Here is a 14,358-nt window from a genome sequence, read left to right as displayed (position 1 = left end):
ACATCTACTTCATTGTTCCTCCCAACATTGGAAATAACAAAATATGTTATGAATGGATTGTCATCAAACGTATAAAGCACGCTAAGCCTGGGAGTCATATATTCAAGATGTCTTCTGTCTCACTATGCACATGCCACGTACAAATTGTAAGATACTTAATCCTAGGGAGATTGAAAGCAAAAGGAAAATTGCATGAATGACCCTTCCCTTACCTTTCTGTGTATTTTTACTTCTGAGTCAAAAGGTAAAGGTTTTGGGCACCACTCCAATAGTCATGGTAAGTAAAAATCAAAATATGATATTTAAATACTGAATTGATATCCAGCCATGAACTTACATCAGGATATGTCAATTGACATGGTAGTAATGTTCTCACCTCTGAGTCAGGTGGTGATGGATCATGCTCTGCATCCAACAGCTGCCAAATTTACTCCCTTGAATATATGACTCCCAGGCTTAGCGTGGGAGCCATGATAACTACATTGTTCAGCTAAAATCTCCTGCTGATCACTGAAAATGAAAACCATTCCAATACTAAAAACTATGAGTCATCTTAGGATGCGTTGGATGACACCTCATCATCTCAAATCCCACATGCAACTATTAGAATAGCTAATTTACTTCCCCACAGGCCAGCACATCAGAATTCCAAATCAGCTTTTCTGTGTATCTGTTTTTATTTTCGCTTTCAAGACAGGAAATTATGCTGGGAGTTTTAAGTAACAAATCTAATTTCACAGCAATAGAACATAAACAAAACCAAGATCCTGACCAAAAAGGAATATGAATCTTAAACATTGCACAACCCAAAGCAATTGTAAGGCCAGACCACACATGTTTCATTTGAGTCAATAATTTAAGAACAATATTCCTTAACGGATTTTAACTACAGTGATTCATCTCTTTGACTCTGCTATCTACATTTGCTCAGTTCACCAGAGGTTAATTACATTCCTCTTTTTATTGTGCTTCAGTTTATTCTTCCATTCCCCTCCCCCAAATCTTCCTCTGTATGGATGGGAATCTATTCATAATGAATGGCACAAGACAAGTGAATTACAATTAAAGCAAGTTAACCTTAATCCTCACCTAACACACCAGCTAGCTTGAGTGTGGGTAGTGTGATTGGCTTGGGGACACCGTCAAGACTTAGTACAAGGTAAATAAATGAATTATTGGACAGAGGGATAACTATCAAGATGCCAATTGATCTCTTTGCAGATGTCCTTCATTTTACCTAATGATATCTCAATAGAGCCTTTGGACATCTGGTAGCATTTCTACCACAGAGTTAGGAGGTGAAGGGTTCAAATCTAACATCCTGGAATATGGTCTCTCAATACTGGGCTGACATCCAACCACACAGTCAAATTTGGACGAGTGACCATTGGCACAATATCAATATTCCCACCACTGACCTAGAGGCTGAAAGGTTCAATCTCCACTCAGATATCCCCAGTGAGCCAAGACCACAGTGTTGGCTCTGAAAACTGCAGTGGTATCCAGCATGGGATATCTGTGTTGTTATGTGTTGACCCTCTCATTCTCACAAAGGGTAGGTAGGCTCCACTGCAACCCACCTGGAAGGAACTTTGAAAATAAAAATGTTTGGAAGAAAATCCTACCAGTTGAGCCAATATTCCCAATAAGTCAATACCTGACGTGGGAGATAGCAAGCAACATCCTCAATATCTTTCAGAGTCAAGGTCATTGTTGGTTGAACACGAAAATATGTAGTTGCATTAATTTTATTCAAGATCCGGGGAGGCCAGGGGAGGCAGCAAGCATTTCTTAATTGAAAAGCGATACTTATACATCAACTCTCTTCATTAACCACGCAGCTACACATAAAGCAGTGTCGATTCTGATAGATCAACTTCACTGACAAACCCTGGTTCATGACTGTTAGGACATCGAACAGCTGCCATGAAAGACACTGCTTTCGAAACCAGCAAGGTTCTTCCCTAATCCCTGATTATTGGCAATTAGTTATAATGGATTGGTTAAAAAACGAGTAAGGGATCACGCTCTCATTTACACAATCAGAACATTTTCTGGAAGCAACGATTTGTCCTGACCTTTCCGCCCGCGTCTGCAATTCTTTTGTACTCCCTTTTTACAGCCAGTGACAATGAACTATTAGAATTTCCCCTTCCTCGTCCCTCAGCACCTTCTCCCTCCAAGGGAGCAGGACTTCGTACCTTATGTTGTTTCCACATGGCTCCCAGTGCCTTGACTTCATGCTTGCTGTGTTTCCCATCGTCCAGGCACTGGTAGCACACGGGGATCTTGCAACTGGCGCAGTACATGCTGTGGTTCTCCAGTTCGTGCTCGGTACAGGTGGAGAGCTTGCGGGGCAGCGGTTGTTTCTTGGTGGGGGCGGGGGCACGGACCTGGCCGGCTGGGATGAGCTGGTGTTTGGCCAGGGCTCCTCGGGCCGGGTGGCAGCGCCGCTGGCACGGCTCGCAGTAGAACACGTCGCACTGCTCGCAATGGACGGCCGCCTCCTGCGAGGCTAGCTCGCACAGCTGGCAGCGAGCGTGCTCGGCGCGGCCTTGCTGGTAGCGGCCGACGATGGCCTCCAGCAGGCGGTTCCTGGCGAAGCCGCGGAGTCCCCGCTCCTCCAGCAGAGCGCTGCGGTGGCACTGCGGGCAGGTAAGGCTCGAGTGGCGCAGCGGCGCAGGCGGGAACACCCGCACGCCGTTCGGAGACTTCTGGCTGGGGGTGGCCGGCGCGATGCCCGTATACGAACCATAGCCGCTGTCCGCCTCGCTGTACACGCTCATCTTGTCCAGCTCCAGGTAATCATAATCCGAGGCCGAGCCCCGGGCCCGGGCCTGGGGAGACGGCGGCTCCGCCTCGGGAGTCTGCACCAAGATGGTGCGGGCACAGGGCAGGCAAACATTGTGCGAGCACGGCAGGATGATGGGGTCTCGGTAGAAAGAGCCACAGACCGGGCACTTGAGTTCCTCTTCCATGTCAGCCATACAGTGGCGGGGCAAATGGGCGGGACGTGCAGTACCCAGAGCCGCCGTTTCAGCACCAGGCGAGGGACAGCGCAACCACTCACTGCGCATGTGTCCACGCCCCTTGCCCAGGCGCTGCTATTCACTGCGCATGTACACATTCCGGTTTCCCTGGACGTGGTCATAACTCAATGCGATGTGCCTCTGCCCCTCTCCCAAGGACGGCTACTGCTGATGAACAGTCATCTCGATTTGCAACGACTGCTTGCTTTCTATCCAATGGATGCTGTTTAAGCCGCTACGATGTCCAGCATTTTTTGTTTTCAGTGAAATTTTACCATCTTCAATCCAGAGGAACTGCCTGTGGAGAAGCATTCCTTGGGGGAAAACAGCATATTTTATCAGTGCAATTATTTATATCTGCAGTTTGCAAACTGTAACTTACTTCGGTTCTATGGACTCAGGTAAAGTCATAGAAATGTACAGCACAGAAACAGACCCTTCGGTCCAACTCGTCCATGCCAACCAGATATCCCAACCCAATCTAGTCCCACCTGCCAGCACCTGGTTCATATCCCTCCATACCCTTCCTACTCATATACCGATTCAGATGCCTTTTAAATGTTGCAATTGTACTAGCCTCCATCACTTCCCCAGGCAGCTCATTCCATATACATACCACCCTCTGAATAAAAAGGTTGCCCTTAGGTCTCTTTTATATCTTTCCCCTCTCACCCTAAACCTATGCCCTCTAGTTCTAGACTTAACCCCAGGGAAATGACTTTGTCTATTTATCCTATCCATGCCCCTCATGATTTTATAAACCTCTATAAGGTCACCCCTCGGCCTCCAACACTCCAGGGAAAACAGTCCCAGCCTATTAAACCTCTCCCTATAGCTATCCTCCAACCCTGGCAACATCTTTGTAAATCTTTTCCTTTCAAGTTTCACAACATCTTTCCGATAGGAAGGAGCCCAGAATTGCACGCGATATTCCAACAGTGGCCTAACCAATGTTCTGTACAATTGCAACATGACCTCCCAACTCCTGCACTCAATACTCTGATCAATATAGGAAAGCATACCAAACACTTCCTATCCTATCTACCTGCAACTCCACTTTCAAGTTAGTTTAAACTTAGAAGAGGTGATCTCCCAGTTTTACTCTAAAGACCCACCAAGTTTTACAATTAATTCAAAGGTAAACAAGTTATGCATTGTTGCAGATCTAAAATCGCTTTCAGTCAATGTCAAAAACAAAAACAGAATTTGCTGGAAAAGGTCCACAGGTCTGGCAGCATCTGTGAAAAGAAATCAGTTAATGTTTTGGGTCAGGTGATACTTCCTCAGAACTAATAGTAGCTAGGAAAAGATTGGTTTTTATGCAGAAGGTAGGGTGAGGTAAAGAGTAAACAGTAGGTGGAAATAGAGTCGAAAGAGAGTGAAGAACAGTTGTTCAAACCTGTCTCCTTCTGAAATTGCTGCAATTCACTCCCTTAGGTCCAACCCTAACTTTGTTATCAAACTGTCCGACAAAGGTGTTGCTATTGTAGTCTTGCACACTGATCTTTACCTTGCAGAGGCTCAATGCCAACTCTCAGGCACTTCTTTCTACCACCTCCTGGACCATGACCCCATATCTGAACATCAATCCATTGGTTGCCAGGACTGTCACTGACCTCATTACCTCCAGAGATCTTCCCCTAACTACCTCCAACCTAGTAGTCTCCCAATCCCAGACAGACTGCTTCTACCTCCTTCCCAAAATCCATAAACCAGACTGTCCCAGCAGACCCATCGTATCAGCCGTTTCTGTCCCACTGAACTCATTTCCTCTACCTTGACTCCATCCTCTCTCCACTTATCCAGATCTTGCCCACCTACAACCGTGACTTCTCTGATGCCCTCCAGCATAACAATGATTTCCAGTTCCCTGGCCCTAACTGCCTCCTGTTCATCATGCATGTCCAATCCCTCTGTACCTTCACTCCCCATCAGGATGGTCTGAGAGCTCTTGGCTTCTTACTCGACCAGAGGCCTGAACAATCCCCATCCATTCTCCTCTGATTGACTGAACCTTTCTCTCACTGAACAATTTCTCCTTCAATTCATCTCACTTCTGCCAAGTCAAAGGAGTGGCTATGGGCACCCAGTTATGTCTGCCTCTTTATTGGGTATGTGGAACAATCCTTGTTCTGGTTTTATACTGGCACCCTCCCACAAATCTTCTTTTGGTACATTGACGACTGCTTTGGTGCTGCTTCATGCTCCTTCCAGGACCTTGAAAACTTCATTAATTTTGCCTCCAATTTCCATCCCTCTATAAATTTCACGCCATCTATTTCTGACACTTCCTTTCCTTAACATCTGTATCTCCATTTCAGGGAAAGAGAACTGTCCACGACCATCCACTACAAAGCCACAGACTCCCATAGCTACCTTCCCTACAGCTTGTCACACCCCACATACTGCAAGGATTCCATCGCATTCTTCATCTATATCGCATCTGTTTGGATGATGCCACCTTCGAAAACAGTGCTGCTGACATGGCTTGCTTCTTCCATAACTGTGGTTTCCCACCCACTGTGGTTGACAGGGCCCTCAACATCTGACCTATCACCTGTGCTTCCACCCATGCCCCTTTCCATCACTCACAACAGTGTGATCAGGTTACCCTTGTCCTCACTTTTTATCCCATCAGCCTCCGCATCCAAAGGATCATTCTCTGCCATTTCAGCAGAGTACCACCACCAAATCCATCTTCCCCTCCCTTCCCCTGTCTGCATTTAAAAAGGATCATTCTCTCTGGGACATCCTACTCCATCCACAACTATCAACACCACCCCCATCTCCATGGCACCTTCCTATGTAACTGCAGATGGTGCAATACCTGCCTCATAAGCTGTTTACTTTAATGGTTTTGGTAGGCTGCTCAGCGCCTTTGCCTTACAACCTCTCCATTAAAAAGGACAAAATTAACTCTTAAAGTCACAGCATTGTCACAATAGCCTAGGGGACTTGACCTATTTTCCAGCCCTCAGTGTGTTATGGCTAAAAGGCCTTTCTCCATTACAACTTTACAGTGGCTGATCCAAGCTTTCATGTATCCCTAAGCAATAGACTTTAGAATGTAGAATTGCCATAAAATGTAGGGCAGAAGTAGGTTATTCAATCTGCTTTGCCAATCCTTAATTCCACTTTCCTGCCTTTTCTCAATTACTACTGATCCCTTCTGATTAAAAATCTATTTTAAAAATCTGTCTAATATTTGATTCTCTTAATGATTAGAAATCTTTACCAGTCCTTATTATGCTTAACAACACAGACTTGTCAGCCTCTATAATAAAGAATTCAATAGATTCACTCCTTAAGAGAAGAAATTTATCCTTATCTGTCTCAAATACGGGATCCCTTATTCTGAGATTATGTCTAAACTCTCCTACAGGGGAATCACCCTTTCCACATACCATGTCAAGTCTCATAACAATCTTGAATGCTTCAATTTTTCTTCTAAATCCTAATGAGTACAGGCCCAACCTACTCAATTTCTATCATAATACAGGACCTTCATACCTGGCATCAGCCCAGCGAACCTTTGGACTGCCACCAATGTCATTATATATTCCCTTAAATAAGGGGCCCAAACCTGTTCATAGTATTCCAGCCGTGGTTTGATTAGTGCCTTGTATAGTTTGGAAAAAATGTTCCTACTTGTAACTTCCATTCCCTTTGAAATAATGGCCAATATTCTATTTGTCTTCCCTATTGCTTGCTTAACTCAGAAACCTTTATTGTGATTCATGGATGAGGACTCTCAAATCCCTCTGTTCTGTAGCTTGTCTTTTTCCATTTAAATAATGTTCAATTCTCTATTCTTCCTGCCAAAGTGCATAATCTCACATTTCCCACATTATATTCCACCTTTCAAGCGTTTGTCCACCCACTTGATTTATCTGTATCCCACTGCAAACTCTGAGTCATCTTCACCACTTGCCTTCACACCCACCTTTGTCTCATCTGCAAACTTGACAACAGTACATTCACTTTCTTCATCCAAGTCATGAATACATTTGTCAATAATTGTTGCCCCAGCACTAAACCTTGCAGTGCTCCACTAATTGCAGGTTGCCAGCCTGATAATTCGCTCTTATGTCAACTTCTCGTCTTCTATTAGTTACCCAATCATCTATCATTTACATTCTGATGACGAGCTTATGCTTGAAACATTGACTTTCCTGCTCCTTGGATGCTGCCTGACTGGCTATGCTGTTCCAGCACCACACTTTTTGACTCTGATTTCCAGCATCTGCAGTCCTCACTTTCATCCAATTGATTATAACCTTACTGCAAAGCCTCTTCCAAGGATGCCTTCATTCCTGACGAAGAGTTTATGCTCGAAACATCGACTCTCCTGCTCCTCAGATGCTGCCTGACCGGCTGTGCTTTTCCAGGACTACACTTCTTGACTCTGATCTTCAACATCTGCAGTCCTCACTTTCTGCCAATCCTCTAACCATACTAATATAATAGAGAAGGCAATGGCCTAGTAGTACTATCAACTGACTATTAATCCAGAGACCAAGGTAATGTCCTGCAAAACCCACCATAGCAGATGGTGGAATTTGAATTCAATTTTAAAAATCCAGAATTAAGAGTTTAATGATTACTATGAATCTCTTGTTGGTTGTTAGAAAAACCCATCTGGTTCACTAATATCTTTTAGGGAAGCAAACTGATATTCTTACCTTCATGTGACTCCAGACCTACAGCAATGTGATTGCCTCTCAACTCCCTCTGGGCATTTAGGGATGGGCAATGAATGCTGACCTAGCCAGCAGTGCCTTCATCCCATGAATAAATAAAAAAATACAACTTTAAGCTTGTAAAAATTTGAAAGTTCATTTATTAAGTAATGTGTGATACCTTATCAAACATCTTCTGAAAATCCAAATACATTACACTCACTGCTTCCTCTTTATCTATCCTGCTTGTTACCTACTCAAAGTATTCTAAGGAAATTATAAGGCATTACTTCCATTTCATGAAGCCATTCATTTCATTGTAGCCTCTAATTTGATTTGATTTATTGTTGTCATATGTACCAAGATGGAGTAAAAAGTACTGTTTTGCATGCTAACCAGACAAATCATACATTACATAAGTACAAGGCAATAGAACAGAATGCAGCATATAGTGTTACAGCTACAAAGAATGTGCAGAGAAAGATAAACTTTAATACACGAGAGGTCTGTTCATAACAGAAGAAGCTGTTCTTTAATCTGTTCACATGTGTTTTCAAACTTTTGTATCTTTAGATCGATGGAAGAGGTAGGAGGGGCCTTTTATTATGTTGGCTGCTTTCCCGAGGCAACAGGAAGTGTACACAATGTCCATGGAAGGAAGTCTGGTTTTTGTGATGGACTGGACTGCATTCACAACTCTCTTTAATTTCTTGCAGTCTTGGTCAGAGCAGTTGCCATACCTCGCTGTGACATATGTAGTTAGGATACTTTCTATGGTGCATCTTTAAAAACTGGTATGAGTCAATGCGGACATGCCGAATTTCCACAGCCTTCTTTTGGCATTGACTTTTTCTTGTGTGTAACATCAATGTGGATGGACCAGGATTGATCATTGGTGATATTTGCACCCAGGAACTTGAAGCTCTCGACCTCAGTGCCATTAATACAGACAGGGCAGATCATCCACTCCACTTCCTTAACTTAATAACCAGTTCCTTTGTTTTGTTGACATTGAGGGAAAGAATGTTATCTTCACACCATGCCACTAACCTTTCTATCTCTTTCCTGTAATCTGGCTCATTGTTATTTGAGAACTGACCACTATGGTGGTGTCATCAGCAAATTTGTAAATGGAGATAGAGCAGAATTTGGCCACACAGTCGTGAGTGTATAAGGAGTATAGTAAAGGGCTGAGTATGAAGCCTTGTGGGGCAATGGTGTGGAGGATTATTATGGAGGAGGTGTAGTCGCCTATCTTTACCGATGGTGGTCTCTGGGTCAGGAAGTTGAGGATCCAGTTGCAGAGAGGGAGCAGAGTCTTACAACTCAGAGTTTGGACGTGGGCTTTACTGGAATTATAGTGTTGAAGACGGAGCTAAAGTAAACAAATGGGAGGCTGACATAGGTGTCCTTGTTATCCATATATTTCAAGGGTGAGTGCAGTGCCAGGTAGATGGTGTCTGCTGTGGACCTATTGTGACAGTAAGCAAATTGTAGTGGATCAAGGCAATCTGGGAGGCTGGAGTTGATGTGTGCCATTCCTAACCTCTCAAAGGTTCAAAAGGGATATCAGAACCATTGTGTGGTAGTCATTAAAGCACGTTGGCTGATTTTTCTTTGGTACTGGGATGATAGTGGTCTTCTTAAAGCACATGGGAACCTCACATCATAATAAGGACAGGTAAAAGATATCTGCAAATACTCCCTCCAACTGGTCCTTTCAAGATCTAAGTGCATGGCCAGGGACTATATCTGAGCCAGTCACTTTCTATGGGTCTGGAAGGCTGATCTGACATTTGCGGCAGTGACTATGGGTCCAGGTGCACCCAAGGCAGTTGGGGCAGGTGACATCATTTCACTGACCTTCTATACAAAATAAGTATAGAATGCATTGAGCTAATCAGGGAGGGATGCAATGTCATCAGCAATTCTACTCAACTTCACTTTGTTGCCCATTATATCGTGTAAGCCTTGCCACAGTCGACATGTGTTCATGTCATAGAGTGATTAGGTTGGAATTCTAGTTTAGTCTGGTATTGTCTCTTGGTGTCCCAGATGGCTTTGTGAAGATTGTACCTAGATTTTCTGTTTAGGTCAGGGTCACCTGACTTGAATACCTCAGATCTGGACTTCAATAGGGAATAGATTTTCCAGTTCATCCGTGGCTTTTGATTGGAGAACACTTGGATTAACTTCTTTGGCATGCATTCCTCCATATACTTCCTGATGGAGTCTGTAACGGTAGTGGCATATTTGTTTAGATTGGCTGCTGAGTTGTTAAGTATGCACGTCCACCAACTCCAAGTAGTCACGTATAAGGTCATCTGTTAACTCAGAGCAGCATTGTACCACTTTCTGTATTGGATCCTGAAGCTTCATTTTCTGCTTGTAAGCTGGGAGGAGCACAGCCTTATGGTCTGATTTACCAAAGTGTGAGTGGAGAATGGAGTGGTAGGTGTTTTTGATGATTGTGCAACAATAGTCTAAGGTATTTGGGCCTCCGGTGCGACAGGATATGTGTTGTGCAATTTGTAGCAGTGTATTTTTCATCAAGTGCACTTTTCACTTGGAAATAGGATATGCAAGGTCATTGACAACAAATGGCCCCTGGTTATCCACTGTCATGGATAGATATAGATCCAACTTTGGATGTGAGCAATAAAGACAAAAATAGTGGGTGCAGACTGAACCATGTGTAAACACATTTTCAGGTAATAGAGATAATGGGTGAAACCTTGTAAGTGCAGAGGATAGCACTGTTGTGATTAGAGGTAGTGTGCCCACCTCTGAGCCAGAATGCCAGGATCAAGTCCAGGGGTGCATAACAACATCACTGAACAGTCTGATTAGAAAATAACTAAGTGTACAGGACCTGGGAAGGAGGCAGTGGTGTAGTGTTACTGCACTAATAATCTACAGCCCCAGGCTAAAGTTGTGGGGATATGAGGTTGAAACCTACCAGCGGGTGAAGTTTGAGTTCAATAAAAGCCTGGAATAAAAAGTGTAAATGTAGAGGAGAGCCTAAAAATGAGAATCATAGAGATCTCAGCACAGAAAAAGGCTCTTCTGCGCCAGTGAAAAACAAGCAGTTAACTCTTCTAATTCCATTTTCTGGTACTTGGTCTATAGCCTTGCAGGCCTTTGCTTAACAAGTGCACATCAAAATAATTTCTTAATGTTATCAGATTTTCTGCCTCCACCACCCTTACAATTGGTGAGTTCTAGATTCCACCGCCCTCAAGATGAAAACAATTCTTCCCTCACATCCCCGCTAAGTCACATGTCCCTTCCTTTATTCTATGTCCCTGGTCATTGACCAATCCACCAAGGGGAAATTCCTTCCTGTCTACTCTATGCCCGTCAATTTTATACATTTCAAACATATCCCCCTACTCAGTCTCCTGCACTTCAAGGAAACAACCCCAGTCTATCTAATCTCTCTTCACAGCTAAAACTTTTTAACTCAGACAACATATGGGTAAATCATCTCTTCACCCTCTCCAATGCAATCGCATCCCTCCTATAGTATGGATTCCAGAACTGCACACAATATTCTATCTCTAGCCGAACCTATCTTTAATATAGTTCCAGCATGATCTTGCTGCTCTTAAACTCTGTCTCAGCTAGAAAGGCAAGCATTCCATATGCCTTCATAATCACTATCTACCTGTTCTGCTACCTGAAGGGACCACTGTACATATACACCAAAGTCCTGATGACAATCACCTGATGAAGGAGTGTCGCTCCAAAACTAGTGTGCTTCCAATTAAACCTGTTGGACTATAACCTGGTGTTGTGTGATTTTTAACTTAGCTCATGGTACTGTGAGTAACCCAGATATTATTTCCCTCGAGGACCTACTTTTTAAAATCCTGCTTAACTTCCTATATTCTCACCTCAAAATCCCATCCTTTTCCTGTGTCGTTAGTTCCAATGTGTACAATGACCTCCTGTTGGTCCCTCTCCCCTTTTCAGAATATTCTGCACCCTCTCTGAGACATCCTTGATCTTGGCACTAGGGAGGCCATTGCTGTCAGGCACAGAATCGTCTGTCTGTGCCTCTGACTAGGGAGTCCCCTATCACAATTGATTGCTTGAAACCTCATGTACCTCTTGTTACTTGAGAGGCAGTCTTGGTACCAGAAACCTGGCTGTCAGTGCTATATTCCCCTGAAAATCCATCACCCCCTACATTTTCCAATACAGCGTACTTGTTTGAGATGGGGTTAGCCACAGGAGACTCCTGCATGACCTGCCTCCCTCTTCTACCTTTCCTGGAGTTAATCCATCTATCTGACTGTATCTGCTGTTTTTCTCCCTTCCTGCAACTGCCATCCATTACATCCTGTAAATTCTTCATTGCCTTTAATGGCTGCTCCAACCGATCCATACGATGTGTGATGTGTGATTTTTAACTTTGTACACCCCAGTCCAACACCGGCATCTCCAAATCATACCATGAGCTAGTGAGAGTAGGAATAGGCGGAGAGAGCAGATGAATGAGTAGCTGAGGAGCTGGTGGCAGGTGAGAAGGATTCATATTTTTGAATCATTGGAATCTCTTCTGTGGTAGAAGTGAAGAAGTACTTCTGTATAAGAAGCACAGATTGCACCTGAATTGGAAGGGAACTAATATACTGGCAGGGAGATTTGCTAGAGCTGCATGAGAGGATTAAACCAGTAAGATGGGAGTGAGGGAAGTTTTGTGTGTGTGTGTATATATGTGTGTGTGTGGGGGGCAGGATCCAGGGAGCTAGTGAGGAGAGAGATCAGTCTGATACTGGTACAGTTGAGAGAAGTTGCAACTCTAACAGTCAGGCCAGGCCAGAACAAAGCAGAGTACAAGGTAGGACTGATAAATTAAACTGCATTTACATCAATGCAAGAGGCCTAACCGGGAAGGCAGACTAACTCAGGGCATGGTTGGGAATATGGGACTGGGATATCATAACAATTACAAAGACGTAACGGGGATGGACAGGACTGGCAGCTTAATGTTCCAGAGTATAGATGCTACACAAAGGATAGAAAGGAGGGGTCAAGAGAGGAGGGGGAGCAATGTTTTTGATTAGGGATAACATTACAGCTGTATTTAAGGAGGATACGTCCACGAAAGTAATTTGGGTGGAACTGAGAAATAAGAAAGGGATGATCACCTTATTAGGATTGTACTGTAGACCCCCCCGCCACTCCCAACAAAAAAAAATCAGCGGGAAATTGACAGACAAATTTGTTAAGAAATCTCAGTTATCTGTCAGAACAATAAGGTGGTAATGGTAGGGGATTTTAACTTTCCAAACATAGACTGGCACTGCCTTGGTGTTAAGGGCTTGGATGGAGAGCAATTTGTTAAGTTCGTACAAGAACATTTTCTGATTCAGTATGTGGATGTACCGACTAGAGAAGGTGAAAAACTTGACCTACTTTTGAGAAATAAGGCAGGGCAGATGACTGAGGTGTCAGTGGGGGAGCACTTTGGGGCCAGCACCATAATTCTATTACTTTTAGAAGAATGATGGAAAAGGACACACCGGATCTAAAAGTTAATGTTCTAAACTGAAGAAAGCTCCATTTTGACAGTTTTATCAAAAGTTGATTGGAGTGGATGTTTGCAGGGAAAAGGATGGCTGAAAAATGGGAAGCCTTCAAAAATGAAATAACAAGAATCCAGAGACAGGATGTTCTTGTTAGGGTGAAGGGCAAGGCTGGTTGGTGTAGTGAATGCTGGTTGATGAGAGAAGTTGAGGTTTTGGTCAAGGAAAAGAACGAAGCATATATCAGATACAGACAGCAGAGATCAAGTGAATCCTGAGAAGAGAGTATAAAGACAGTAAGAGTATACATAAGAGGGAAACCAGGAGGATAAAAAAGTCACATGAGATAGCTTTGATAAATAGAGTTAAGGAGAATCCAAAGGCATTCTACAAATACATTAAGGGCAAAAGGGTAACTAGGGAGAGAATAAGGACCCCTTAAAGATCAGCAAGGCAGCCTACGTGTGGAACCACAAGAGGTGGAGGAGATACTAAATGAGTATTTTGCATCAGTTTTACTGTGGAGAATGATATGGACTTTGTAGATTGTGGGGAAATAAATTGTGACATCATGAAAACAGTCCATTTTACAGAGGAGGAGGTGCTGAACAGCTTAAAACACAAAGGTGAATAAATGCCTGGAACCTGATCAGGTGTACCCTACTGTTATGGACCAGGAACCCCCAAAACATTTCAAAAAATTAGCCCGGACCCTAACTTTGCAAGTTACTTTAAGCAGGTGAAAAGTGAATTTTCCAGGAGTAATGCAGCTGGCATAATCACTTAGTTTTAAACAAAACTAAGATTACAGAATGAAACATAAGAGAACAGAATATCAAATAACTTAACCGATCCAAAAACCCAACGATTATCCCAACTTAATGATGCCTTCCCAAACTCCTTCAACAATCTCCTTAAAAACCCCTTGGCAAAAAAGGTTAAATCAATCACAGGGTCTTACAGGAGACAGAGATGGCAGAGGGATTCAGCATGGAACACCTTCTTTCATGTAGCTGTTTCTTTGACCAGCAGCAAAAAAACAACTGACTGCTACCTAAAACTAAACCAGAGGAAAGCTGAGCTGGGAGAATTGGACACTCTCCTTTCATTGCATGA

The 14,358-nt window shown here is 43.5% G+C and overlaps 1 protein-coding gene across 2 annotated transcripts in view; it reads right to left on the bottom strand.

Moving 5' to 3' along the window:
* The window catches only part of LOC122542764 (E3 ubiquitin-protein ligase TRIM9), a 60,720-nt gene extending 57,663 nt beyond the window's left edge, over positions 1 to 3,057 (bottom strand). For both annotated transcript variants that reach the window (XM_043680780.1, XM_043680790.1), the window contains exon 1: positions 2,202 to 3,057. In XM_043680780.1, the coding sequence (XP_043536715.1) occupies positions 2,202 to 2,987 (786 nt within the window). In that variant the 5' untranslated portion in view covers positions 2,988 to 3,057. The remainder of the gene's footprint in view (positions 1 to 2,201) is intronic.
* Positions 3,058 to 14,358: the final 11,301 nt, after the last annotated feature.

Source organism: Chiloscyllium plagiosum, chromosome 3, assembly GCF_004010195.1.
Source record: "Chiloscyllium plagiosum isolate BGI_BamShark_2017 chromosome 3, ASM401019v2, whole genome shotgun sequence".
NCBI lineage: Eukaryota > Metazoa > Chordata > Chondrichthyes > Orectolobiformes > Hemiscylliidae > Chiloscyllium > Chiloscyllium plagiosum.
This window is presented reverse-complemented; position numbering and strand designations above follow the sequence as displayed.